The sequence below is a fragment of the Centroberyx gerrardi genome, chromosome 24 (genome assembly GCF_048128805.1).
Source record: "Centroberyx gerrardi isolate f3 chromosome 24, fCenGer3.hap1.cur.20231027, whole genome shotgun sequence".
In the NCBI taxonomy this organism is placed as follows: Eukaryota; Metazoa; Chordata; class Actinopteri; order Beryciformes; family Berycidae; genus Centroberyx; species Centroberyx gerrardi.
This window is the reverse complement of record NC_136020.1, coordinates 15881739-15909302: the sequence shown is the minus strand read 5'-3', so window position 1 is coordinate 15909302 and position 27564 is coordinate 15881739. Positions and strand designations below refer to the sequence as shown.

The following is a 27564-nucleotide window of genomic DNA, read 5'->3' as shown; positions in this document are numbered from 1 at the left end:
TGTGGTTGGGTGTTGGTCAGCATTCAAGTTTTATTTTATATAGATATATATACTGTATATATAATGAACAGCGTACAGAGATAGAACAAGTCTGTCTGAGTAGGCTGAACAGTCCTTGGGAAGATCCTGATAAGATAGTGAGCTACTGCTAATTAGAAGCTGTGTGATAGGGACTGGCAATTAACGAATGTTGCTATGAATCAAAATACAGAGTAAACAGTGGAAAATTACTGGATAGACAGTGGATATGGAAAATTACTGGATCAAGTCAAGTTCAATTTATTGTCATTCCTCTCCTTACAGGTTATGCAAAAAGCAGGAACGAAATATAGTGCCCCCGGGGCCATAGTGCAATACCTAAAAACAGTAAATGGACAGTGGACATGGAAAACTACTGAGTACAGACTATAAGCTAAAGCAATATGTATTTACAGGTTTGTCTCAACATTCCCCCCTTTTGCCCTGTGAGGGACAAATATAGCCTACACTCAATTATACAGGACATCCGTTGTGACCTGGGGTTTCAAACCAACACACCAAGGGCAGCCATCAACTAAGCATTCTAGCAAACAAATCAAACATCAGAAACATCAATATTAAGGTCACTGATTAGTGCATCAACATTTTATGAGTTAGGTAAGTATGGAGCAGTAAAAGGGGCAGGAAACAGAGGGAGGTCTACAGGTCCATTGAGTGAGAGATTAAAGAGCAAATGTGCATATGTTATCTGCATTTGAACTCTTCTTATCACCATCAGTAGAAACGGTTATTCTAAACAAAATGTCAATCAAAGTGTGACGTTGAAGTGACATCTTTCGTCCAGAGTGGACTGTATTCCAATAGACAATTCTATTAATCTATAACTTTTTATTTATTTATTTATTTATTTTCCTTATTGACTATTGTGAATGTTTGACTTTTTGGTTGTTTTACCTGGGGTCACATTGACCCTGTCCAAAGTCCAGTCCAATCAGTTTGGACCGTGCACCTGATGAGGTTTATTTAACCTAGTTCTGCTCGCACTTGGTGAAGTTTGGACAAGGTCAGTTTGACCACAGGTAAAACAAACAAAAAGTCAAACATTTACAATAGTCATAGTAGACAATAAAAAGTAATAGATAATAGATTGATAGAATTGTCTATTGTCATTACAAGCTCAAGTCATATTTATTTTTATAGCCTTTTATCACAAGCATGTCTCAAAGGGCTTTACATACCATCATATACATACTACATATCATACTACATCATACATAATATACCATACTGCACACACACACACACACACACACACACACACACTCAATTCACCTGACATGCATGTCTTTTCACAAGCTAGTGTGGTTTATATCAATTCCTACTTCATCAGTGAGTTTTTATCTAGCTGCCCATGTATTAAAAAGACGAAAGGACATTATGAGTGCTGGCATTTCTTTCTATCATATTGACCCTGAACATAATTCAGTCTGCCAAATCACGTAAACAGATGATTAAGAATGAATGAAAATATATATACAGAGTTTAGTATGGCGTCTAGGCTCTGATCCTGTCACTCCCTGCTAGGGCTGGGTATCGTTTAAAAAATTACGATACCAGTACCAATACCAGTACCCTTAAAGTGATACCGATACCAATAGAGTACTTCATTCGATACCTTTTTTTTTTAACGTTTTGGTGGCATCTCGGCACGCTGAACTGCCAACTCCGTCACATGCACCGCGCTCGACTTCACCACAGACTGTATGGGTTGTAGCTGCTGCGGTAGTGGGCCAATCACACGTCGCATTAAATCGAAGAACGCTTGCGGTGATTGGCTGCGAGCAAAAGATCTGTGTACAAAAAGTATCGAATGCAGGTATCGTTTGACTGGAGAAGTTTCGATACTACTTGGTACTGGGTTATTTCGGTCGATACCTTAAAGGTATTGAGTACCGATACCCAGCCCTACTCCCTGCACCTAGCTAGCCAAAGAGAGCAGGGAGTGACAATCCGGGGGAGACCTAGAATCAGAGCCTACAGGTGGATGCTGGGGTGGAGGTGGGGATGATGAAACTATGTATGGTTAGCAGCAGCTAAGATAAGATAAGATAAGATTGCACTTTATTGATCCCCTAGGGGAAATTCGGGTGTCACAGCAGGGGTGTACAGTACAATGACAGAACAAAGTACAGGAAATAAGGTATATAATACAGTAAAATAATAAGGTAAATAAGAATAAAAATGGTGCAGAAAAGATGAAGGCAATATAGATCAATATAACACACTATAAAAACTATGAAGATAAACAATATAAAACTATTAAAAAAGTGTCTCGTGTCCAAGTGGACACAGTTACTGACTGGTTACCATCCTTGATAATAAACACTTATTTCCAAATGTTATGGAAACCACAAATAAGTGCTTTAAATCAACATTTACGTTTTAGGTAAAACAATGACAGGTTCTGTTGATTTGCATAGTCGCATAATGTGACTACTTGATGTAGCCTATAAGGATAAGGTGGGGGGGATTCATGTGTTATTTACAGGGCTATTAAAAGTATTACAAAGCAGCCGAGGCCTAAAGTATAATACTTTCAAATACAACCATTGTTGTAGGTTTAAGGTGCTGGGGTCAAACTATCTCACGTTCGCCCTCCATGCCATCTAGTTTGGCCTCAACCGGATACTGTAGCTTTAAATGCCCCGCAATGCTTTCTGGGTAATTACGGTGTGTGTTTTGAGAAAGAATGCACAGATGGTCGCATTTTCCATGGATTTATGAGGTTCATAATACAATGTATTTATCGTATTTTTCATTTATAAGTAGCCTTGCGCTATTATCTTTCGCCTCTTCTAATAGGAAGAACTTCCACAAACCGGGGAATTGATTATTTATTGCTTCTGGCAGATGTGCAAGTTAAAGTAGGCTACGTTGCTAATTTAGCATCTAAAACGGGGAGAATTTCCCTTCAACTAATGCTATTATTATAGAGTTACATAAACCAGCTTGTCAGATGAAAGCGTCCTATCTTGAATGTTGTAATGCATAATATTAGCATTCATATTTCCTATCTGGCTTGCTAAGTCAGGGGAATTATAGCCTAGCCTTTGTTCCTAAACGCAATATTGATTGGCTGTTTGACTGGAAACAAAAATGGAAGAAAGTCCCGAAAACGTTGACAATGATGACATTGTCATTATCGTTGAGAACGAGGCAGAAAGTTTGCCTGCCGAAGAAGAGAGACTGAAGCAACAAGGCACCTTCGGGCTCATGGACACTTGTCCCATCTGCAAGTTGAGCTTCCACAACAGGGAGCCCAAGCTGCTGCCCTGCCTCCACTCCTTCTGCAAGAGGTGTCTGCCTCCCCCCTTCAGGAGTGCCGACCCCAGGCGGGACCCACAAGGTCAAGTTGACAACAACAAGCCACGTGAGAATAGTGTCTTTATTGATAAAAACTCACTGATGAAGTAGGGATTGATATAAACCACACTAGCTTGTCCAAAGACATGCAGGTCAGGTGAATTGAAGACTCTAAATTGGCCATAGGCGTGGGTGTGTGTGTGTGTGTGTGTACAGTATGGTATATGATGATGTATATTTAGTATGTATATATGATGTAGTATATGATGTAATATAAAGCCCTTTGAGACATGCGTGTGATAAACATGACTTGACTTGAGCTTGTAATGACAGTCACCTGCTATTTATGACAATACCGGCTAACTCACATTATTAAAGCTCTTTGGTTAATGCCATGCTAGAGCTGAAGCAGTATTTTGACTAACCAGCAGCAAACAAATGACTTGTTCCATGTTGCAGCTTAGTGTGGTGCAACTTTTTGGACGTTGTGTTCGTTATGAAACGTGAAGTCGGTGGTTGGTAGCTGAAGCCTTGAATATTTGTTGTGGTCTCTCTGCTCCAGTAGGTGCCATTCGATGCCCAGTATGCAGACAGGAATGCTGGGAGATGGACGTGTTGGATAATTTCTTTGTCAAGGACTCTGCTGAGGTGCCGAGCAGCACAGTGGAGAAAACCAGCCAGGTTGGTCTTCCCCTGACTATCCTGAGAGAACGTGTTCTGTTTTCACAACAGTTTGGATAGTTTTATCACAACGCTTTCTTCAAACCACAGCGGTGATGTTTCATTTCCTCAGTCTTCCATCTATTTGCTCTTTCTCTTCCTCATTGCTAGGTGTGCATGAGCTGCGATGACAACACGGAGGCGACAGGCTACTGCGTGGAGTGTGTGGAGTTTCTGTGTGTGACGTGTATTGAGGCCCATCAGAGGGTGAAGTTCACCAGGGATCACACCATACGGCAGAAGGAGGAGATGTCTCCAGGTACTGTGTGTCAGCCGGGGCAGGAAAGTAGCTGAGTGTCGACTGGAAGGCAGCCGCCTGCTTCATGGCTGCCAATTCTTTACTTAGCCAACCACAAGCCATGTGCCACTGTGTCTTTCTCATCTCCGCAGCTAATGATCAAGCCCTCGCTTGGTGAAAGAGCTGCACATTTTGTCTTTTTGTTTTATGTTAGTGAACTTCATATCCACAAACTAAAGATAACTGTATTTGAACATGTTAAATGTGGCCTAATTAGTTGGTAGCTCTTGCTGGGCAGCTAAATGTTTGAAAAAAGGGATCAATTACATTTATTCCAAAACAATTTCCATGTTGTATTCCTCACTGTAGTGATTATGCATGCAACATGCTTAAGTAATATTCTACCACTGTTAAATATCCAAATATGACAATCATGCCAACAATAGGTCTTCCAGGCTGCAGTACACTGCTTTTAACTGTTTCACCAAGTAGGGAGAATAAGGATGGACCACTGGCTGAGGAGATGAGCAAGGCACAGTCTCCACATCGCTTGCTGTGACTAAGTGATGAGTGGGGCGACCCCCAAATGATGGTTTGATATCTGCCAAAGTTGGCCAGTAGAGAAGGCAAACTGTATGCGCCACTTGTTGAAGTATCTTCATCAGCGACTCTCTATGCTGGTGTTACTCAAAAATTATTCAGTTAACAACTTTGTTTATTTGACAAGATTGCTAAGATTTGAGCCGTAACACTTGACACTGCAGACATTTCAAAAAGCTAAGCAAATATTTAATGTGACAGTCCTACAACCTTGCATGATGACATGATTCTACTTTTCTGTATGTCTGTATTCCAGAAGCAGTAGGTATGTCCACGCAGAGGCCCGTGTTTTGTGAAATCCACAAGCAGGAGCCGCTGAAGCTGTTCTGTGAGACGTGCGACCGACTCACCTGTCGAGACTGTCAGCTGCTCAAACACAAAGACCACAAGTAGGCAGCGACCATAAAGATATTGTACTGTAATGTTTCTTTGTCGTGTGCGTAAATATTGGTAATAGAAATACGTTTTGTTCATTCCTTTATGGCTGATAATTGTAATGCAACATTTATGGAAACTTTGCTTTTACATATTACTTTGCTGTAAGAAATAGAGTATTGTTAATGATCAAGCCTGCTACTAATTTAAGCAAAAAGGGAGATTTTTGTGATGTGACTTTTGATGATAACGGCTGCACTGTTTCACGTGGTCCAGTGCATTGATGTCAAGACAGGTTCAGTATTGGAAAAGGACAAAAATATAATATAATAATAATAATAATAATAATAATAGTTTTATTTTTCAAAAGGTAATTGGCTAATGGGTATTACCAAAAGATGACTGAAGTAAACTGAAGAAAGTCTAACATTGTCGTGAAAATGAGCTTTGATTCATTCAGTCACACATATCATATTCTTTATCATATTGTTCTTTGTGTCCAGCTACCAGTTTTTGGAGGATGCCTACAGGAACCACAGGCAATATCTGGAGAACATGACGCAGCAGTTGCAAGAGAAGAGAAAAGCCATCGAGGAGGTTTCCAGCTGCATCAGCACCGGGTAAAGCCGTCCTCCACAGTGCAGCTGGCACTTTCTGTCTTGTTTGCATTTCAGTTATGGTATGATTTGCATGGGCTATAATTGGACAAAGTGGTTCCCATGGAAAGCTGAGGCTCCTGTATTTTCATAACTTTGGTTGTTAGCAAATTTCATCATTTGGTTTTGATATTGACACTGGATTAATGTGCGGCAAGATATAAAATTGATTTACAACCTACTGTTTGTTGTTTCTCACAGACTTCAGCAAGTTGACGAAAACCGTAAGACTGTCACCAACGAAATCAAGAAGTCCATCTGCAACTTGATTATGGAAATCAACAGGAAGGGAAAGATTCTGGTCAACCAGCTTGAAGTACGTTTAGCTTGCATTCTATAAAACTGCCTTAAATGTAAATCTGTTGATGTGTCCATAAACTATAGATCACTTCATACATAATATCCCATGACTGTATTTGTCTTTATACCGTAGATAATCTGTGTTCTTCATCCCCAGGCTCTGACTAAGGACCATGAGACGGGGCTGAAAAAGCAGCAGGAGGACGTCAACTCTCTGACCCGGCACCTCGACCACGTCATCAGCTTCACCAAATGGGCCACCGCCAGCCACAGCGGCACAGCCCTGCTGTACTGCAAGAGACTGGTGAGTGGCAAAACGCCACATAGCGATTTGCGTTGCTTAAGAGAGCTATTGCATGATAGATTTGGCAGATGCACATTTATTTGTATGTCATTGTAGAAATACCTTCTTTTTTTTTTTTTTTTACAATACTTGACTGACAAAATTCAAGAATATGACTATAATCTTTGTGACTCTTTTGAAATTCCCCTTCTTTCTCTTTCTTAGATTCTTTTCCAGATCCATTACCTGATGAGGGCAAGCTGCAGTCCCTCCATCGTCCCTCAAAGCTCTGTTCGCTTCCAGTGTCGCTCCGGTTTCTGGGCCACGAATGTAGACCTTGGTAAGACTGGCGCCACCTTTAGTTAGTGTCTCTGTCTGCAAGTGCGAGCTAGAAAAGACTTTGTGATCTGGTCAATTTAGGTTTAGATTTTTTTTAAAAAGCGAAATTACATACTGAACTACATTTACAGTAGGTATAGCTTTTCATTGTTTATGTCTGTGTGTTCCAGGTTCTCTGGTGGTAGAAAGGGCTCCGGGCCGGCAGCCCCTCGCCAACCACCAGGCGGGTCCCAGGGGAGAGGCGCCTGCTGGGACCCTCTCGGCCTCGGCCCAGCAGCGGCAGAGCACCCTGGCCCAGCTGCAGATGCAGGTAGACAGACGTTCGGCACAGTCAGGAGCTTTGGTACGCAGACAAGTTAGCTTATCTTGAGACACCGCAGCACAAGAACCAGAACGACGCTCCTGTCGTATTTATCAAATCTCCACTCTTAAGGCCCATTCACATTTAGAACGATAACTATAAAGAGGACCATGAGTATGAAAAGATTAAAATTGTTCCACGTAAGTAGAATGTCTGTAAAAACATCCAAAACAATAACTATATTTTTGGTTTTATCTCTCAATCAAATTCATGTTTTGAAGAAAGAAGTGGGCGAAGAATTCAGTAGCTCACAGCAGTGATGCTTCGTTTGCTGAGGAACTTATCACAGATTGTTGTTGTAGTGTGAATACTTGAAGAACAATGTATCATTATAGTTTATAGCTATCTTTATAGTTATCGCTACATATATGAATGGGCCTTTACTGTCTTCTTTTCACTCGCTTCATTGATGCTGTTAAGAGTCACAAATACTGAGCATTATTATTTTTCAGTTTGTTTGATGGATTGGACATAAGAAACCTTTTAAGAACAGCCACTTCTTAATAAATCCACTTATAACCGCCGGTCCCACATGTGGGTTCATCATTACAAACACGTTGTGCAGCCAAGCTTCGTTCAAGCCCACAGAACTTTATTTTATTTTAAATTCTAGTCAAGATCCCAAGGTTTCCAAAGACACCAAACATGTCATGCTGAATTACAGAGAAATGTGTATAAAATGATCCGCAACAACATCTAGATTTTTCCATTTGATGTAATGGAGCAGTGTCTTGGGTATGAATATTTCACTCAGTATAAGCAGCTATAGCTTCAATGAAGCGTTGGAACGAGCAGATACAGAATATGGATGTGACACTGAAGTGCAGCATGGAGAAAGTTTTTTTAATAACTTTGAAGCTACTTCCCCAAATCTGATCCCTTGATTCACGCCTCAACCTCTTCTGTCCCAGGTGGAGAAGCTTGCCCAGCAGCCCAACAGGCAGCCCCCTCCCAACCACTGGTCCTGGTACCAGAACGTCAGACTCCCAGGCCCGCCCGGCCCCCCCGGCCCCCCGCCCCCGACCAGGCCCATCCAGGGGGGGTCGTCCCCCTCCCAAGGCCCCCCCAGCTTGGGACAGCCGGGCCGCAGGTATGGGAGCTCCCACCCCAACACTAGAAGCCCCACCTCCTCCATGCTTCACAACACGGGGTTCCCTCCTGCTCAGGTAAGTGTTCTGAATTGTTTGTCACATAGGAAGTTTTTTAGATGTTGTTTATCAATGAGAACAAAAAGGCAGTGTTTAGTGTTGTGAAAAGCCGAAAGGCAGTTTTTTCCATTCTGATAAAAATGACAGCCAGTTTTTACTGTCCTGGTAAAACTAAAAACAATACAAAACGTTATGGAAACAACATTTAAAAACAATAATGTGATGATCATGTTCCTAGCACTGTGGTTCTCTGCAGCCTGCTTTTTTATCACATCTGGTTTCAGTTACATAAATGTGGTTTTTAAGTGCTCTGATAAGCCTCAATTATCTTTCACTTTCAGCTCCTTGAGAAATCACTTGTACCAGGGGGTTTTTGAGAAATTCCAGCAGTGATTGAAGCAGAAATTTTAGGCATTTGTTTTCACTTCATTAGAAATGCAAGTCCTACAATACAGTAAATAGTAAATAGTGAAAACATTTTAAAGCTTAGAAGTTTAGAATGTGCTGTATGCTATGTCTTGCATCACTAACAATTTCCAGTACCTCAATAACCAAAACAGAGGAGCAATTGGCTTTTTCAGTGGGCTGAAATAACCCCCAGTTGATGACAAAACGGCTTCTTAAAAACCTGAGCTAGTATTTTAACTTTTTTAAACTTTTTTTTCTTTTCTACATGTAGTCTCTGAGAGAGCTGATCCATAGCTCCAGCTTCCCTCCTAAACCCATGGAAGTGTTGCAGGGTGCGTCCCGCTACCCGCACCCTCTCTCCGCTGGAGCAGCCACACAAACATCACTACACCAGGTCGGTAGAAGACGAGAACGGAAAAGGATCAAGGAGTTCTTTAATCTCACCTGAGCACCTTTTTGTATGGCATTGTATGGCAAAGAGCGGGAGTGCTGCTTGGGTCTGTTTTGTATAATTGTGAGGATGTATTAATGGCACCGTGTTTTGTTTTTGTTTTCCTTCAGCGGGGCCTAATGGAGTCCTCCTTCCTGAAGAGGAGTGAGGCTGGCAGTTCTGTCCCCTCCATTACCATCTCTATCCCCAAACCCAGCTTTGCTCCGAGTCTAGCTTCAGCCACTGCAGACAAAACAAGTAGGCGTAACCACATGATAGACCATTACCCCTGCTCCGATTAATCAACAGCCCTGAAAATCCATTCCTATGTGAGAATCAATGTTAGAATAAGCTTTTTAACGTGACATCCAATCATCTTTCTCCTCTCTCTGAAGCACAAGGAAGACAGAATTCCCCAATGGCCAAACCGTCCTCTTCAGAAAGAAGCACAGGGTGAGTAGAGGCACTGATCCTAAAGTCTGTCACAGTTCCTCCCTCCTCCCATGGTTCATCTGCATGGCTGAGTGTTGAAGGATTCACCCTCTGTGCCCACCAAGTACCACTTTTTTCAACAACACTTTTTTGCATCAGATATTTGGCTGTAATGCTTTTTTTTGTTTTGAATCCTTAAAAATCCCTTCTCACTACACTATGAAATAACTAACTTGAAACTATTAATAGTAATAGATATTCCTCTGTGATGCTTCAGGCCATGCTGAGTGCTGACATGATTAGTCAATTAATTGATTAGTCAATTGACAGAAAATTAATCTATTCTTATTATAATTTTGATATACGATTATTGATACGAGTATTAATCGTTTTAGTCATATAAGTAAAAATACCCAACATTTGCTGGTTGCAGCTTCACAAATGCTACTTGCTTTTCTCTGTTTCTTATCATAATAAAATTAATACTTGTTACTGGTCAGACTAAGAAAGCAATTTTACTTTGGGCTCTGGTAAGTTGGCATTTGTCATTATTGAAATTTTTTTGATTATTTATGAATAATGATTGATTAATAATGAAAATAATCGTTAGTTGCTGCCGTATCCATGCCTTTGTTCATTGTCATCCGTTCACTAAGTTGTATTTTTCACTATATGCAACAAGTGTCCTTCAAACGACTCTGAAGATAAAAACAAACTCTCGATAACCCTCAAAACCCAATAACTGTAAGAAATGCAACTTCTCCTTTTTAAGTGTGTCATGGTCACAGTCTTATCCGTGTGGCTGTGTGTTGAAGGACGACCTCCTGGAAGCAGAGCTCCGAGCCGCCGGCCGCCCCGCCAGCCAAGCGACGAAGACGGTCGTCGCCCGGCCCCATCATCGTCATCAAGGACGAGCCAGAGGATGAGGATGAAGTTCACTTTGTAAGACAATGACTTTGATTAAAAAACTTGGAATTTTCGCTTTGGTGCAGTTGTCATTTTTTTCCCGCAACTAGAGCAAGTAGGCGATTGGCTGTCGGTGCAGAATGAGGCTTGCTTGCCATTGTTGTGTTTGTAAGAAAGTTTATTTATTCATGTTTTAAGTTCTCCCTCAAAATGACTGAATTTAAGTTATAGGCGTATTCTTTTTTTTTTATTTATAGACCAAATTCAGACATTTGGGACTGAGTGGGTGTGGCAACAGTCATGTAAAGTGATTAACAGATTAGTACCAGCTCTGCCATTCAGATGTTATGTAAGGGATAATGTACAGCGAGCGGGTCATTATTGCGAAATAAACCCCGACAGGGGTCCCACACACCTGGAAACACAATTGTTAGCAACAGGGTGTCGCGAATGAATGCTGACGTTGTTAAATCTAAATTTACCGGACTTCTTTCTGCAGATTGATATGATTGGACGTGGTCCTCCAGAGTCTATGATCACAACTGATAGCAGCGGTCTGCTATTCAGAAATAACAGACCGTAGTATGCCGTAATTGACCAATCAGAATCGAGTATTCAACAAAGCCGTGTAAAACATTGATGGTATGATTTGGTGGAATTCAAACAGTTAAATTAAAACCAGATAAATTCATGTAATGGTGACTGGAAGCGTCCTTCGCCACATCTTCATTAAACCTCTCATCCAAAACCCAGTGAATCATTTTGAGGACGTTTCAGGGAAATATCAGGATTTATATTTCTCAACTGATAAATGGAACATGAATAAACAAAAAAAACTCACTTTCCAATGGCTTTAATGTCTTGTCTGTATGTTGCTGCTTTGAGTCCATTGTCATACCTATATCTAACTGCATCTGTCCCGCTTGCTCTCTGGCTCCAGGTGCAGTCCAGCGTAGGGGCAAGCCTGCCGGACAGCAGCACCGGGGCGCAGTCCAAGCCCCGGCAGCAGCAGAGGGAGTCTCCCCCAGCCCCGGCCCCAGGATCGGACTCCAACCCTGGGCCGGAGCAGCAGCCTCAGCCCCCAGCGCAGCCGCAGCCGGAGAAGAGAGCGGAGCCAGAGGAAGATCCCAACGAGGACTGGTGCGCCGTCTGTCAGAACGGAGGGGAGCTGCTCTGCTGCGACAAGTGTCCCAAAGTTTTCCATCTGTCCTGCCACATCCCCACGCTGAATGAGTCCCCCAGGTGAGACTCAAATACTCACATATCAAACATTCCTTTCTGTGTTTGAACAGTCTGAGTTTGCACGTTCTCCCCGTGTTCGCCTGGTTTCCTCCCACAGTCCAAAGACATGCAAGTCAGGTGGATTGGAGACTCTAAACTCACTGTGAATGACTATGAATGAGAGTGTGAGTGATCTGTCTATCTGTGTTAGGCTCCAGCCCCGTTAACTCTGTAAATCTTGAAAATCAGTGTGGAACAGCAACATTGGTTCAGTAAAATGTGAAGTGTGTACATCTTCCCTAACTGATGCGTCTCTCCTCAGCGGCGAGTGGTTCTGTTCGTTCTGCCGTGACCTCGCCTCTCCTGAGATGCAGTACGACTGTGACGACAAGGAGCCCGCAAAGGACGAGCCCGACTCCGAGAGATTCCCACCTGTTGATAGAAGGGTACAGTCACTCCATCATCATTTGCTTTTTCTGTGCATGATATTCTTCGGCATCTAAAGCAGCCTGTCCTCTTCGCGTCATAATTCACGTTTGAGAAGAAGGTTCTGCTCAAATGTGCCTTTCCTTGCCATCCAGATTTAGATATTTTCAAATCTGATCAATGCTGTACAGCAACACACATTTCAGCTTTACACACATCTTGCCGGGACAGAAGGGTGAATTAGTGGTTTGAGAAAACCTGGAAAAATCAGGGAAATTTAAAATGGTATTTTCCAGGCCTGGAGAAGTTATGAAAAATAAAAGATAGATAAAAGGGAGAAAAGTTTTGGGAAAAGCCATGAAATTTTATTTGTGAAAGTAATGATGTTTTTTTTCTTGAATATTACTGTCAAATGTCATAAAAAGCTGTGACTGGCTCTGAAACAGTCTAAACCTGTGGTTTTTAAAATAATATTTCAAAGTGGGAAAAAAAAACAACTTAATGCTTAAATTGATGGTTATAATTTAATTTAGTCTCATTAAAATTTGGCCATGGCCATTTCAAAAGGGGTCACTGAATGAAAATGAAGTCACTGAATAGTTTTGGACCATCATCAGTGAAAAGGTGTGGGAACCTGCTAGAAAGTCATAGGTTTGACTCGGTCGGTGTCTCCCAGCAATCAAATTTCATGTCGGAAGAGTCTTCAATCAAGACACTGAACCCCTACCTGCTCACTCAATGGAAGTTGTTCTGGATAAGAGCATCAATTAAATGTCTGAAATAATCTAATTTTTCCTCTTTTTCTTCTTTGAACATGTAGAAGTGCGAGAGGCTGCTGCTGCGCATGTTCTGTAACGACTTCAGCACCGACTTCCAGCAGGCTGCTTCTCCATCGGTAAGGAAATAACACTGTACCAATGTCTGTTTTTTCCCCACATTTTACTTCACATATTATTATTCAGCCAAATTCTGGTAAATTCTGGCTGTGGCTGATAAGTTAGTCAACTGTACCAGCCACTTTGGCAAGTATCCAAATAAATAGGTAATAATGATGAGTCAATCCGCATCTTTGAAGACACGCCGTCAAGTTAATTTTCATCAGCTTGAATTTCACTTATATTATCATGAGTAGTAGTAGAAGTACTAGTAGTAGTTGCATTTTATTCTAAAAATCGAGTTGGCTGGTGAAATAGTGAAAGTGGCTGGTGATTTTGGAGAGGTACCAGTCATCAGGGCTGTTGGACAGAAAACCCAAGTGTCCCGTCCGGCTCCTAATACAGTTGCACCCCCTTGTTGTGTTTCTGCCGTAGGAGACACGGAGGTACAAAGAGCTGATTAAGACTCCGATGGACCTGTCGATGGTGAAGAGGAAGCTGGAGACAAAGTCGAAGGACGATGAACGCTATGTCAATCCCGAGGGGTTTGTGGCAGACGTCAGGCTTATATTCTTGAACTGCGCAAAGTACTACAAAGTAAGACCTGGTTTCCATACAACATACCGTCTGGAAAACTATATTTATTTGTGGAAAATCTTCCAATGATCTGTAAATCTGTAAATAACAATACCAATATAGCATTTTTATTGCTTCTTATTGCCATTTTATAATTTTAGTATTTTTTTTATTATCTGTATAATTTTTAAACCTTGTTTTTTGCACTCATGTCTCATTTTTGCATCTTCATTGTTTTTTTCTACCAATCTTTGTCTTATTTTGATCTTAATTCTTTATCCATAACTTCATTGTTTTCTATTGCTTGTTATTGCTTTCTGTTCATGTTACTTTGCTGCTGACAGCACCCCCAAATTGTCCCTGGAATTAATGAAGTATCAATCTGTCAAACGATCGCTATCATTATCTGACACAGTTCATAGCTGGTAATTGGATAAAAATTAGCATTTTGTAAACTTCCTTGATATGTGACATAAAAGCAAACCAAACTGCTAGTTGCCTCACATTTATTAGCATTTATTAATAGCTGTTGTTTTCTTGAATGTTAGATTGAGTATTACTGAAGAGCCATTGTTTACATTGTTTGCAGGTACAAACATTTTAATATTCACTGACATTTCTGTGCACTGAAATTTTTACCAGGCAACCTCTGAAGTGGGGAGCGCTGGCTTGTACCTAGAGGACTACTTTGAGGAACAGCTGAAGCTCCTTTACCCAGACAAGATCTTCCCCGGAGGGAGGGAAGAACGGATGATTCCTCCCTTGGAGGACGAGATAGATGAAGAGGAAGAGATGATGGAGGGAGGTATGGCTCCCATCGAGGATGACGCACCGGCGAGTCCCACAGGAAAAGGAATCCCACCTGTGGAGGAGGACTTGGCTCCTCCGGAAGAGGGGAAAGCCCCAGTGGAAGAAGAGAAGGAAAACACGGAGGAGAAGGTGATTCTTACAAGCGAGGAAGGGACGGATGAAAAGGCAGTAGCCGCGGAGGGAGGCACGCCTCCCGCAGAAGAAGTAAAGCAGGAGGAGACGACTCCTGTGAAAGACAGTCCAGCCGCTGAGGGTGAACAGGGAGAGCCAGCACCCTCCAGCTCCCCGAAAGAGGAGCTTCCTCAGCTCCCTACGGACGCTGCTGAGCCAGAGCCTCCTGAAACCCAGGAGGAGCCAGCTGCTGCAAACACAGCCAAAGAGCAGGAGGCATAGACGGATCAAAAAAGAGAGGGAGAGAAACTGTAGAAAAGATGGATGATTTCAGTCTTCCACAGAAGTGGCCCCAGCAGGGACCCATTATTTGCTGCAATCAGACACTTTGTTTTGTACTTTGTAATTTGCAGTAGGAAAAAAGGATACTGCTATACTAAATTGACTTATTTAGTGGTGGTCATGCTGTAGATGCACATTGAAAGCAGTATACAAACTCTTTTTGTGTTGTTTTGGCTGGACAGACGTTACAATTGTACTGTAACATAGGAGATTATTTTCTGTGATGACACTGAAAAGCACACAAGTGATATTGTTTGTGGATAGGAAGCCCTGTAAGTTATTATCAATTACCTTACTTATGAGTTGACTTGTACATAGCATTGCCATGTACTGAAGGCACAAGTGCAGCATTTAAATCATGAAAATAACTGACATTCATTAGTTACTGCATGCAAGAAACCTAAATAATATAATTAATCATGCCTCCGTTCTATTGTGTTTATAGAATTTAGCTCACCTGTACTATCTATTTGGGTTATAAACAGACTGTTATATTTATGTTTTATTGCAATTGTGTCATTTTAGTTGAATGCTATGTAACAAATAGAGCAACTGTACATACTGTAGTTTGTGTATAGAATGAAGTGCCATATCTATCAATTCTACATTGATTTAAACAATCTCACAGTTATGAAAAATGGCCCTGCTCAAATGTGACATTCAGTAAGAGAACAGAAATGATCGCCTCTGTCCTGTTCCTGTCTCTGTGTTGTGAATTTTACTCTCGGTCTTTAGTCTCCCAATATCTGAACAACATTTTATCCCGGTAGGCTTGCTGTTTCATCATGGCAACATTTCTTCCAGACCTTAACAAAACATCATTGCCGTTATCGGAACAGATAATACCGAGACACATGATAATCAGTTTGTCACCACCAGCCCCTAACTACATTATTTCTACTGAACTGTTGTGGTTTCCTCTCCCTGTCTGTATTATGATTACTCTTTTCCACGCTCGGGCCAAAGCCTTATTGATTACCGACCTATCTATCACAAGTTTTCCCTGACCGGAGATAATGTGGAATGCGCGCAATTACACACAGTATCTGATGAGTGTTAAACATTTTTTTAAACTTTCAAATTGTCATCTTGTTTTATAAATTCTGTGGATTCAGTTAGCTATCTGAAAACACATATTATAATCACTTGTATATGAAATATAGAGTAATGAATATTCTCCATCGCCTCAATGTCCCATGAGATGGTAAAGGCTATAGACATGAAACTTTGCACTTGAGGCCCACAAGTCACCTCAGTCGACCAGCTGGTGGTGCTATTATTAAAGATCAAAAATAATAAGTGTAAAGGGCTGTATCTACCGCAAGTTGTCTGCCTGAACAGCTTCACAGGCTATGCTTCATTAACAGTAACCTAAAGAAACCAAAAGTAAAAATAGTACAATAATAGTAACCAAAATTACTATGTTACAGGAACCGTGACCAGAATCAGAATCAGAATATCATAATCAGATTTATTGGCAGGTACATATACACATATAGTATAATATAAGATATGTTATAAAATATAGTATCAATAGTTAAGTTAATGTAAGCTTTCAATCCAGCTGTATTGACTTGCTGCATGTTGTCAGAAACAGTCATACAGGCTTTCTAACAGCTTTATGCTGCATTAAGAATTTTGGACATTGAGAAAAGTGGGCCAAAGCAATTGTGAAAAACTACATATCAGGCAATTTTCGAGGCAGTATAGGTGGGCAACGCTGCCTGTACCAGGCAACAAAGTGAACCTCAGCTTCTGAAATATGCTGAAATGGTTATTTCTGAGGTTGAAAAGCTTTTGCTCATCTCTGTCTTGATAATCTAAATATTACAAATTGACCATTTCATACTCTGTTTTGAGCATCATTTTAAACCTAATTGTGATGCATTTTGCATGCAATATGTGATTTTGAGACTACAATTACAAGCATCAAACTTTGCGTTAAGAGTTCTGCACTTTGAAACACTGTTGTGAAAACGGAGTCAAAGCAATTGGAGAAAACTGAAACACTACAATATTACTTTACAATAGACTACAATATTACTTTCTGTCAAAATCTCCAGTGAGACAATCGTCTTAGTCTAGGACTTTGCTTAAACCAGTTCCATGAAACTGGCTCCTAAATTCACAGGTGTCTATCTATGCTTGTGTGTGTGTGTGTGTAACTCTGAGTCCAGCTAAATTTTTCAGATTTGCTGGAGACAGACTAGTGACCGACTCCTTTACCTTCACTTATTTTCTAGACTAGAAGAACTCTTACTGTGACTTGAGTAAAATTTAACTAATTAGCAGTACTCACAACTCTGTCCACCTCTGATAGCAAATGATAAAATAAGACACATGAAAACTATAAGTTGCAAATTCAAACAAGTGTTATTGAGGCGTTTGTCTCTCTCTCCTGGTGTTCGTCTCTCTGTGCTGGTGCGTGTCTCTCTCTCCACTGGTGTGTCTCTCTCTCTCTCTCTCTCTCTCCTGGTGCGTGTCTCTCTCTCCACTGGTGTGTCTCTCTCTCTCTCTCTCCTGGTGTTCGTCTCTCTCTGCTGGTGCGTGTCTCTCTCTTCCTTGGTGTGTCTTCCCTGGTGTGTGTGTGTGTGTCTCTCTCCCCTGGTGTGTCTCTCTCTCTCCCCTGGTGTCTCTCTCTCTCCCCTGGTGTGTCTGTCTGTCTCTATCTCTCTCCCCTGGTGTGTGTCTCTCTCTCCCCTGGTGTCTCTCTCTCTCTCTCCCCTGGTGTGTGTCTCTCTCACCTGGTGTGTCTCTCTCTTTCCTGTTGTGTCTCTCTCTCCATCCTGGGTTGTCTCTCTCTCCCCTGGTGTGTGTGTGTGTGTGGGTGTGTCTCTCTCTCCTCTGGTGTGTGTGTGTGTGTGTGTCTCACCTGGTGTGTGTGTCTCTCTCCCCTGGTGTGTCTCTCTCTCTCCCCAGGTGTCTCTCTCTCTCTCTCCCCTGGTGTGTGTCACTCTCACCTGGTGTGTCTCTCTCTTTCCTGTTGTGTCTCTCTCTCCATCCTGGGGTGTCTCTCTCTCCTTACCAATGACTTTTTTAGCCATTGATAACAGCGCCGAGACACACACCAGGAGAGAGAGAGAGACACACACCAGGAGAGAGAGAGAGACACACACCAGGAGAGAGAGAGACACACCAGGACACACCAGGAGTGAAAGACATACCAGTGGGGAGAGAGGGACACACACACACACACACACACACACCAGGGGAGAGAGAAAGAGAGGGAGAGACTCACACCAGAAGAGACACACACACACACACACACACCAGGGGAGAGAGAAAGAGAGAGAGAGAGACACACACACCAGGAGGGGGAGAGAGAGAGAAACCAGGAGAGATATACAACAGTAGGGAGAGAGAGACCAGGGCAGAGAGAGAGACACGCACACCAGGACACACCAGGAGTGAGAGACATACACCAGGGGAGACAGAGACACACACACACCAGGGGAGAGAGAAAGAGACACGCACACCAGGGGGGCTGTGTGTCTTTCTCACTCAATGACTTTTAGACATTGATAACAGCGCCGAGACACACACCAGGAGAGACAGAGACACACAGAGAGAGAGAGAGAGACACCAGGAGGGACAGACACACCGAGAGAAAGAGAGACACACCAGGACACACCAGGAGTGAGAGACATACACACACACACACACACACCAGGGGAGAGAGAAAGAGAGAGACACACCAGGGGAGAGAGAAAGAGAGAGACACACCAGGGGAGAGACAGACATCAGGAGAGAGCGAGACACACACACACCAGGGTTGAGAGAGAGACATACACCAACATGTCTCCTGTGCCCACACTGTATTTTGTGCCAGTGGTGAAATATTGAAAAAGCAATTTATTTTACAAACAAGCAACAGAATTGCAGTGGGATGATTTCAGGGAAAGTTTTGCTGATACTTAAATTACCTTTCTTTACCGCATCACAGCCCCACTAACTGATGATAATAATTCAGGGAGAAAGTGTCAGGATTGATAGGTATTCATTGTAATACTAACATAGCTAACAGAATTCACTATCAGAATTTAAATAAAAAATGGATCAAGCTTGATCCTTACTCCCTGAATTATTATCATGGTTGTATCATTTCATGGGTCTGTGATGATGACAAAACTATCCCCTAATTCATCACACTGTCATTTCTTTGTTTGTAAACTCGATCGCTTTTTCACTATTTTATAGCCAATTCTGCTTTCAATGAGCGAAATAGCATATAGCTTTTACTTTGATGACACCAGTGTGTGTGTGTGTGTGTCTCTCTCTGTCTCTCTCCCCAGGTATGCGTGTGTGTGTCTCCCCTGCTGTGTATGGGTGTGTCTCTCTCTCCCCTTGTGTATCTGTGTGTGTGTCTTCCCTGGTGTGTGTGTGTCTCTCTCTCCCCTGTGTGTGTCTCTCTCTCCCCTGGTGTGTGTGTGTGTGTCTCACCTTGTGTGTGTGTCTCTCTCTCTCCCCTGGTGTGTGTGTGTGTGTCTCACCTTGTGTGTGTCTCTCTCTCCCCTGGTGTGTGTCTCTCTCTCCTGGTGTGTGTCTCTCTCTCTCCCCTGGTGTGTGTCTCTCTCTCTCCCCTGGTGTGTGTGTCTCTCTCTCCCCTGGTACCCTCTCTCCCCTGGTGTCTCTCTCTCCTGGTGTGTCTCTCTCTCCGTCCTGGGGTGTCTCTCTCTCCTTACCAATGACTTTTTTAGCCATTGATAACAGCGCCGAGACACACACCAGGAGAGAGAGAGAGACACACCAGGAGAGAGAGACACCAGGGGAGAGAGGGTACCAGGGGAGAGAGAGAGACACACACCAGGAGAGAGAGACACACACCAGTGGGGAGAGAGGGACACACACACACACCAGGGGAGACACACACACACACACCAGGGGAGAGAGAAAGAGAGGGAGAGACTCCCACCAGGAGAAACACACACACACACACACACACACCAGGGGAGAGAGAAAGAGAGAGAGACACACCAGGAGAGAGAGACACACTGAGAGAAAGAGAGACACACCAGGAAGGACACACAAGGAGTGAGAGACATACACCAGTGGAGAGAGAGAGACACACACACACACACACACCAGGGGAGAGAGAAAGAGAGAGAGACACACCAGGGGAGAGAGACACACACACACACCAGGGGAGAGAGAGAGAGAGAGAAACCAGGAGAGAGACACACACCATTGGGGAGAGAGAGACACACCAGGTGAGAGAGACACCAGGGGGGAGAGAGACACACCAGGAGAGAGAGACACACCAGGAGAGAGAGACACACACACACCAGGGTTGAGAGAGAGACATACACCAACATGTCCCCTGTGCCCACACTGTATTTTGTGCCAGTGGTGAAATATTGAAAAAGCAATTTATTTTACAAACAAGCAACAGAATTGCAGTGGGATGATTTTGGGGAAAGTTTTGCTGATACTTAAATTACCTTTCTTTACCGCATCACAGCCCCACTAACTGATGATAATAATTCAGGGAGAAAGTCTCAGGATTGATAGGTATTCATTGTAATACTAACATAGCTAACAGAATTCACTATCAGAATTTAAATAAAAAATGGATCAAGCTTGATCCTTACTCCCTGAATTATTATCATGGTTGTATCATTTCATGGGTGTGTGATGATGACAAAACTATCCCCTAATTCATCACACTGTCATTTCTTTGTTTGTAAAATCGATCGCTTTTTCACTATTTTATAGCCAATTCTGCTTTCAATGAGCGAAATAGCATATAGCTTTTACTTTGATGACAACAATGACACCAGTGTGTATGTCTCTCTCTCTGTCTCTCTCCCCAGGTATGCGTGTGTGTGTGTGTGTGTGTCTCTCTCTCCCCTGGTGTGTGTGTGTGTGTGTGTCTCTCCCCTTCTGTGTGTGTGTGTGTGTGTGTGTCTGTCTCTCTCTCTCCCCTGGTGTGTGTGTGTCTCTCCCCTTCTGTGTGTGTGTGTGTGTGTGTCTCTCTCCCCTGGTGTGTGTGTGGGTGTGTCTCTCTCTCCCCTGGTGTGTGTGTGTGTGTGTGTGTGTCTCACCTGGTGTGTGTGTCTCTCTCCCCTGGTGTGTGTCTCTCGCACCTGGTGTGTCTCTCTCTCTCCCCTGGTGTCTCTCTCTATCTCTCTCCCCTGGTGTGTGTCTCTCTCCCCTGGTGTGTGTCTCTCGCACCTGGTGTGTCTCTCTCTCTCCCCTGGTGTGTCTCTCTATCTCTCTCCCCTGGTGTGTGTCTCTCTCACCTGGTGTGTCTCTTTCTCTCCCCTGGTGTCTCTCTCTCTCTGTCTCCCCTGGTGTGTGTCTCTCTCAACTGGTGTGTCTCTCTCTTTCCTGTTGCGTCTCTCTCTCCGTCCTGGGGTGTCTCTCTCTCTCCTTACCAATGACTTTTTTAGCCATTGATAACAGCGCCGAGACACACACCAGGAGAGAGAAAGAGACACACCAGGACACACCAGGAGTGAGAGACATACACCAGGGGAGACAGAGACACACACACACACACACACACCAGGGGAGAGAGAAAGAGACACCAGGGTGGAGAGAGAGACACGCACACCAGGGGAGCACACACCAGGCTGTGTGTGGTGTGTGTCTTTCTCACTTGGCGTGTCTCTCTCTCTCCATGTGTGTCTCTCTCTCCGTCCTGGGGTGTCTCTCTCTCTCCTTCCCAATGACTTTTAGACATTGATAACAGTGCAGAGACACACACCAGGAGAGAGAAAGAGACACACCGAGAGAGAAAGAGAGACACACCAGGACACACCAGGAGTGAGAGACATACACCAGTGGAGAGAGAGACACACACACACACACACACACCAGGGGAGAGAGAAAGAGAGAGAGAGACACACACACACACACACACACACCAGAAGAGAGAGACATACACCATTGGGGAGAGAGAGAAACACCAGGGGAGAGAGACACCAGGAGAGACAGAGACACCAGGGGGGAGACAGAGACACACACACCAGGGTTGAGAGAGAGACATACACCAACATGTCCCCTGTGCCCACACTGTATTTTGTGCCAGTGGTGAAATATTGAAAAAGCAATTTATTTTACAAACAAGCAACAGAATTGCAGTGGGATGATTTCGGGGAAAGTTTTGCTGATACTTAAATTACCTTTCTTTACCGCATCACAGCCCCACTAACTGATGATAATAATTCAGGGAGAAAGTGTCAGGATTGATAGGTATTCATTGTAATACTAACATAGCTAACAGAATTCACTATCAGAATTTAAATAAAAAATGGATCAAGCTTGATCCTTACTCCCCGAATTATTATCATGGTTGTATCATTTCATGGGTCTGTGATGATGACAAAACTATCCCCTAATTCATCACACTGTCATTTCTTTGTTTGTAAACTCGATCGCTTTTTCACTATTTTATAGCCAGAGAGAGACACACCAGGACACACCAGGAGTGAAAGACGTATACCAGTGGGGAGAGACGGACACACACACACACACACACCAGGGGAGACACACACACACACCAGGGGAGAGAGAAAGAGAGGGAGAGACTAACACCAGGAGAGACACACACACACACACACACACACACACACACACACCAGGGGAGAGAGAAAGAGAGAGAGAGACACACACACACCAGGGGGTGGAGAGAGAGAGAAACCAGGAGAGATATACACCAGTGGGGAGAGAGAGACACACCAGGTGAGAGAGAGACACCAGGGTGGAGAGAGAGACACGCACACCAGGGGAGCACACACCAGGCACCCCCGGTGTGTCTTTCTCAGTTGGCGTGTCTCTCTCTCTCCATGTGTGTCTCTCTCTCCATCCTGGGGTGTCTCTCTCTCTCCTTACCAATGACTTTTACCCATTGATAACAGCGCCGAGACACACACCAGGAGAGAGAGACACACCAAAAGAAAGAGAGACATACCAGGACACACCAGGAGTGAGAGACATACACCAGTGGAGAGAGAGAGAGAGACACACACACACACACCAGGGGAGAGAGAAAGAGAGAGAGACACACCAGGGGAGAGAGACACACACACACACCAGGGGAGAGAGAGAGAGAGAAACCAGGAGAGAGACATACACCATTGGGGAGAGAGACACACCAGGAGAGAGAGACACACACACACCAGGGTTGAGAGAGAGACATACACCAACATGTCCCCTGTGCCCACACTGTATTTTGTGCCAGTGGTGAAATATTGAAAAAGCAATTTATTTTACAAACAAGCAACAGAATTGCAGTGGGATGATTTCGGGGAAAGTTTTGCTGATACTTAAATTACCTTTCTTTACCGCATCACAGCCCCACTAACTGATGATAATAATTCAGGGAGAAAGTGTCAGGATTGATAGGTATTCATTGTAATACTAACATAGCTAACAGAATTCACTATCAGAATTTAAATAAAAAATGGATCAAGCTTGATCCTTACTCCCTGAATTATTATCATGGTTGTATCATTTCATGGGTCTGTGATGATGACAAAACTATCCCCTAATTCATCACACTGTCATTTCTTTGTTTGTAAAATCGATCGCTTTTTCACTATTTTATAGCCAATTCTGCTTTCAATGAGCGAAATAGCATATAGCTTTTACTTTGATGACAACAATGACACCAGTGTGTGTCTCTCTCTCTCTCTGTCTCTCTCCGCAGGTATGCGTGTGTGTGTGTGTGTGTGTGTGTGTGTGTGTGTGTGTCTCCCCTGGTGTGTGTTTGTGTCTCTCTTTCCCCTGGTGTGTGTGTGTGTGTGTCTCTCTCCCCTGGTGTGTGTGTGTGTGTGTTTGTGTGTGTGTCTCCCCTTCTGTGTGTGTGTGTCTCACCTGGTGTCTGTCTCTCTCTCCACTGGTTTGTGTCTCTCTCTCCTGGTGTTCGTCTCTCTCTGCTGGTGCGTGTCTCTCTCTCCACTGGTGAGAGAGAGACACATCAAATCAAATTCTGTTAGTATTGAAAAAAAAAATATCATTACTTCCTGAATTATTGTCACACACACACACACACACACACACACACAAACCACAGGAGTGAGAAAGAGTGGTGTGTGTGTCTCTCTCTTTCCTGGTGTGTCTTCCCTGGTGTGTGTGTGTGTGTGTGTGTGTGTGTGTGTGTGTGTGTGTGTGTGTGTCTCTCTCTCCCCTGGTGTGTGTGTGTGTGTCTCTCACCCCTGGTGTGTGTGTGTGTGTGTTTGTGTGTGTGTCTCCCCTTCTGTGTGTGGGTGTCTCACCTGGTGTCTGTCTCTGAAAGAGTGGTGTGTGTGTCTCTCTCTTGCCTGGTGTATGTGTGTGTGTGTGTGTCTCACCTAGTGTTTGTCTCTCACTCCTGGCGTGTCTCTCTCTCTCCTGGTGTTTGTCTCTCTCTGCTGGTGCGTGTCTCTCTCTCCACTGGTGAGAGAGAGACAGATCAAATCAAATTCTGTTAGTAATAACAATAAAATATCCTTACTCCCTGAATTATTATCACACACACACACACAAACCAGGGGAGAGAGAAAGAGTGGTGTGTGTGTCTCTCTCTTCGGTGGTGTGTGTGTGTGTGTGTCTCAACTGGTGTTTGTCTCTCACTCCTGGCGTGTCTCTCTCTCTCCTGGTGTTTGTCTCTCTCTGCTGGTGCGTGTCTCTCTCTCCACTGGTGAGAGAGCGAAACATCAAATCAAATTCTGTTAGTATTGAAAATAAAATATCCTTACTCCCTGAATTATTGTCACACACACGCACACAAACCAGGGGAGAGAGAAAGAGTGGTGTGTGTGTCTCTCTCTCTTCCCTGGTGTGTCTTCCCTGGTATGTGTGTGTGTGTGTCTCTCACCTGTTGTTTGTCTCTCACTCCTGGCGTGTCTTCCCTGGTGTGTGTGTGTGTGTGTGTGTGTGTGAGTCTCACCTGGTGTTTGTCTCTCACTCCTGGCGTGTATCTCTCTCTCCTGGTGTTCGTCTCTCTCTGCTGGTGCGTGTAAAACATCAAATCAATTTCTGTTAGTAATAACAATAAAATATCCTTACTCCCTGAATTATTATCACACACACAAACCAGGGGAGAGAGGAAGAGTGGTGTGTGTATCTCTCTCTTCCCTGGTGTGTGTGTGTGCGTGTGTGTGTGTGTGTGTGTGTCTCACCTGGTGTTTGTCTCTCACTCCTGGCGTGTCTCTCTCTCTCCTGGTGTTCGTCTCTCTCTGCTGGTGCATCTCTCTCTCCACTGGTGAGAGAGAGAAACATCAAATCAAATTCTGTTAGTATTGAAAATAAAATATCCTTACTCCCTGAATTATTGTCACACACACACACAAACCAGTTGAGAGAGAAAGAGTGGTGTGTGTGTCTCTCTCTCTTCCCTGGTGTGTGTGTGTGTGTGTGTGTGTCTCACCTGGTGTTTGTCTCTCACTCCTGGCGTGTCTCTCTCTCTCCTGGTGTTCGTCTCTCTCTGCTGGTGCGTGTCTCTCTCTCCACTGGTGAGACAGACATCAAATCAAATTCTGTTAGTACTGAAAATCCTTACTCCCTGAATTATTGTCACACACAAACCAGGGGAGAGAGAAAGAGTGGTGTGTGTGACTCTCTCTTCCCTGGTGTGTGTGTGTGTGTGTATTTTACAAACAAGCAACAGAATTGCAGTGGGATGATTTCGGGGAAAGTTTTGTTGATACTTAAATTACCTTTCTTTACCGCATCACAGCCCCACTAACTGATGATAATAATTCAGGGAGAAAGTGTCAGGATTGATAGGTATTCATTGTAATACTAACATAGCTAACAGAATTCACTATCAGAATTTAAATAAAAAATGGATCAAGCTTGATCCTTACTCCCTGAATTATTATCATGGTTGTATCATTTCATGGGTCTGTGATGATGACAAAACTATCCCCTAATTCATCACACTGTCATTTCTTTGTTTGTAAACTCGATCGCTTTTTCACTATTTTATAGCCAATTCTGCTTTCAATGAGCGAAATAGCATATAGCTTTTACTTTGATGACACCAGTGTGTGTGTGTGTGTGTGTGTCTCTCTCTCTCTCCGTCTCTCTCCCCAGGTATGTGTGTGTGTGTGTGTGTGTGTGTGTGTGTGTGTGTGTTTCCCCTGGTGTGTGTTTGTGTCTCTCTTTCCCCTGGTGTGCGTGTGTGTGTGTGTGTCTCTCTCCCCTGGTGTGTGTGTGTGTGTCTCTCACCCCTGGTGTGTGTGTGTGTGTGTGTGTGTGTGTCTCTCTCCCCTGGTGTGTGTGTTTGTGTGTGTGTCTCCCCTTCTGTGTGTGGGTGTCTCACCTGGTGTCTGTCTCTGAAAGAGTGGTGTGTGTGTCTCTCTCTTGCCTGGTGTGTGTGTGTGTGTGTGTGTGTGTGTCTCACCTGGTGTTTGTCTCTCACTCCTGGCGTGTCTCTCTCTCTCCTGGTGTTTGTCTCTCTCTGCTGGTGCGTGTCTCTCTCTCCACTGGTGAGATAGAGAAACATAAAATCAAATTCTGTTAGTATTGAAAATAAAATATCCTTACTCCCTGAATTATTGTCACACACACACACACAAACCAGGGGAGAGAGAAAGAGTGGTGTGTGTGTCTCTCTCTTCCCTGGTGTGTGTGTGTGTGTGTGTGTGTGTGTGTCTCACCTGGTGTTTGTCTCTCACTCCTGGCGTGTCTCTCTCTCTCCTGGTGTTTGTCTCTCTCTGCTGGTGCGTGTCTCTCTTTCCACTGGTGAGAGAGAGACAGATCAAATCAAATTCTGTTAGTAATAACAATAAAATATCCTTACTCCCTGAATTATTATCACACACACAAACCAGGGGAGAGAGAAAGAGTGGTGTGTGTGTGTCTCACCTGGTGTTTGTCTCTCACTCCTGGCGTGTCTCTCTCTCTCCTGGTGTTTGTCTCTCTCTGCTGGTGCGTGTCTCTCTCTCCACTGGTGAGACAGACATCAAATCAAATTCTGTTAGTATTGAAAATAAAATATCCTTACTCCCTGAATTATTGTCATACACACACGCACACAAACCAGGGGAGAGAGAAAGAGTTGTGTGTGTGTCTCTCTCTCTTCCCTAGTGTATCTTCCCTGGTATGTGTGTGTGTGTGTGTGTGTGTGTGTGTGTCTCTCACCTGTTGTTTGTCTCTCACTCCTGGCGTGTCTTCCCTGGTGTGTGTGTGTGTGTGTGTGAGTCTCACCTGGTGTTTGTCTCTCACTCCTGGCGTGTCTCTCTCTCTCTCCTGGTGTTCGTCTCTCTCTGCTGGTGCGTGTCTCTCTCTCCGCTGGTGAGAGAGAAAAACATCAAATCAATTTCTGTTAGTAATAACAATAAAATATCCTTACTCCCTGAATTATCACACACACAAACCAGGTGAGAGAGAAAGAGTGGTGTGTGTGTCTCTCTCTCTTCCCTGGTGTGTGTGTGTGTGTGTCTCACCTGGTGTTTGTCTCTCACTCCTGGCGTGTCTCTCTCTCCTGGTGTTCGTCTCTCTCTGCTGGTGCGTGTCTCTCTCTCCACTGGTGAGACAGACATCAAATCAAATTCTGTTAGTATTGAAAATCCTTACTCCCTGAATTATTGTCACACACACACACAAACCAGGGGAGAGAGAAAGAGTGGTGTGTGTGTCTCTCTCTTCCCTGGTGTGTGTATGTGTGTGTGTATTTTACAAACAAGCAACAGAATTGCAGTGGGATGATTTCGGGGAAAGTTTTGCTGATACTTAAA

At 43.6% G+C, this 27564-nt stretch overlaps 1 protein-coding gene across 3 annotated transcripts; it reads left to right on the top strand.

Moving 5' to 3' along the window:
- Window positions 1-2721: 2721 nt before the first annotated feature.
- trim24 (tripartite motif containing 24) lies at window positions 2722-16140 on the top strand. 3 transcript variants are annotated; one of them, XM_078282146.1, is made up of 19 exons: window positions 2722-3385; window positions 3908-4023; window positions 4174-4321; window positions 5157-5289; window positions 5779-5895; window positions 6133-6247; window positions 6389-6535; window positions 6740-6854; window positions 7024-7196; window positions 8126-8380; window positions 9042-9164; window positions 9332-9458; window positions 9596-9653; window positions 10448-10574; window positions 11479-11780; window positions 12082-12205; window positions 13006-13080; window positions 13496-13657; window positions 14279-16140. In XM_078282146.1, the coding sequence occupies exons 1-19, from the start codon at window positions 3136-3138 to the stop codon at window positions 14837-14839; spliced, it is 3228 nt and encodes a 1075-aa protein (XP_078138272.1). In that variant the 5' UTR covers window positions 2722-3135; the 3' UTR covers window positions 14840-16140. The 3 variants fall into 3 exon arrangements, with proteins under 3 accessions (XP_078138272.1, XP_078138273.1, XP_071780559.2); XM_078282147.1 differs by having other exon boundaries at window positions 2722-3409; window positions 3905-4023; window positions 7024-7163; XM_071924458.2 differs by having other exon boundaries at window positions 2722-3409; window positions 3905-4023.
- Window positions 16141-27564: the final 11424 nt, after the last annotated feature.

Bases quoted from the DNA above. Each gene is read 5' to 3' on its own strand.
- trim24 (XM_071924458.2), top strand. From the start codon at position 3,136: ATGGAAGAAAGTCCCGAAAACGTTGACAATGATGACATTGTCATTATC. The intron at 6,536-6,739 runs GTGAGTGGCAAA...TCTCTTTCTTAG, and splicing joins TGCTGTACTGCAAGAGACTG to ATTCTTTTCCAGATCCATTA. The intron at 13,081-13,495 runs GTAAGGAAATAA...TTTCTGCCGTAG, and splicing joins AGCAGGCTGCTTCTCCATCG to GAGACACGGAGGTACAAAGA.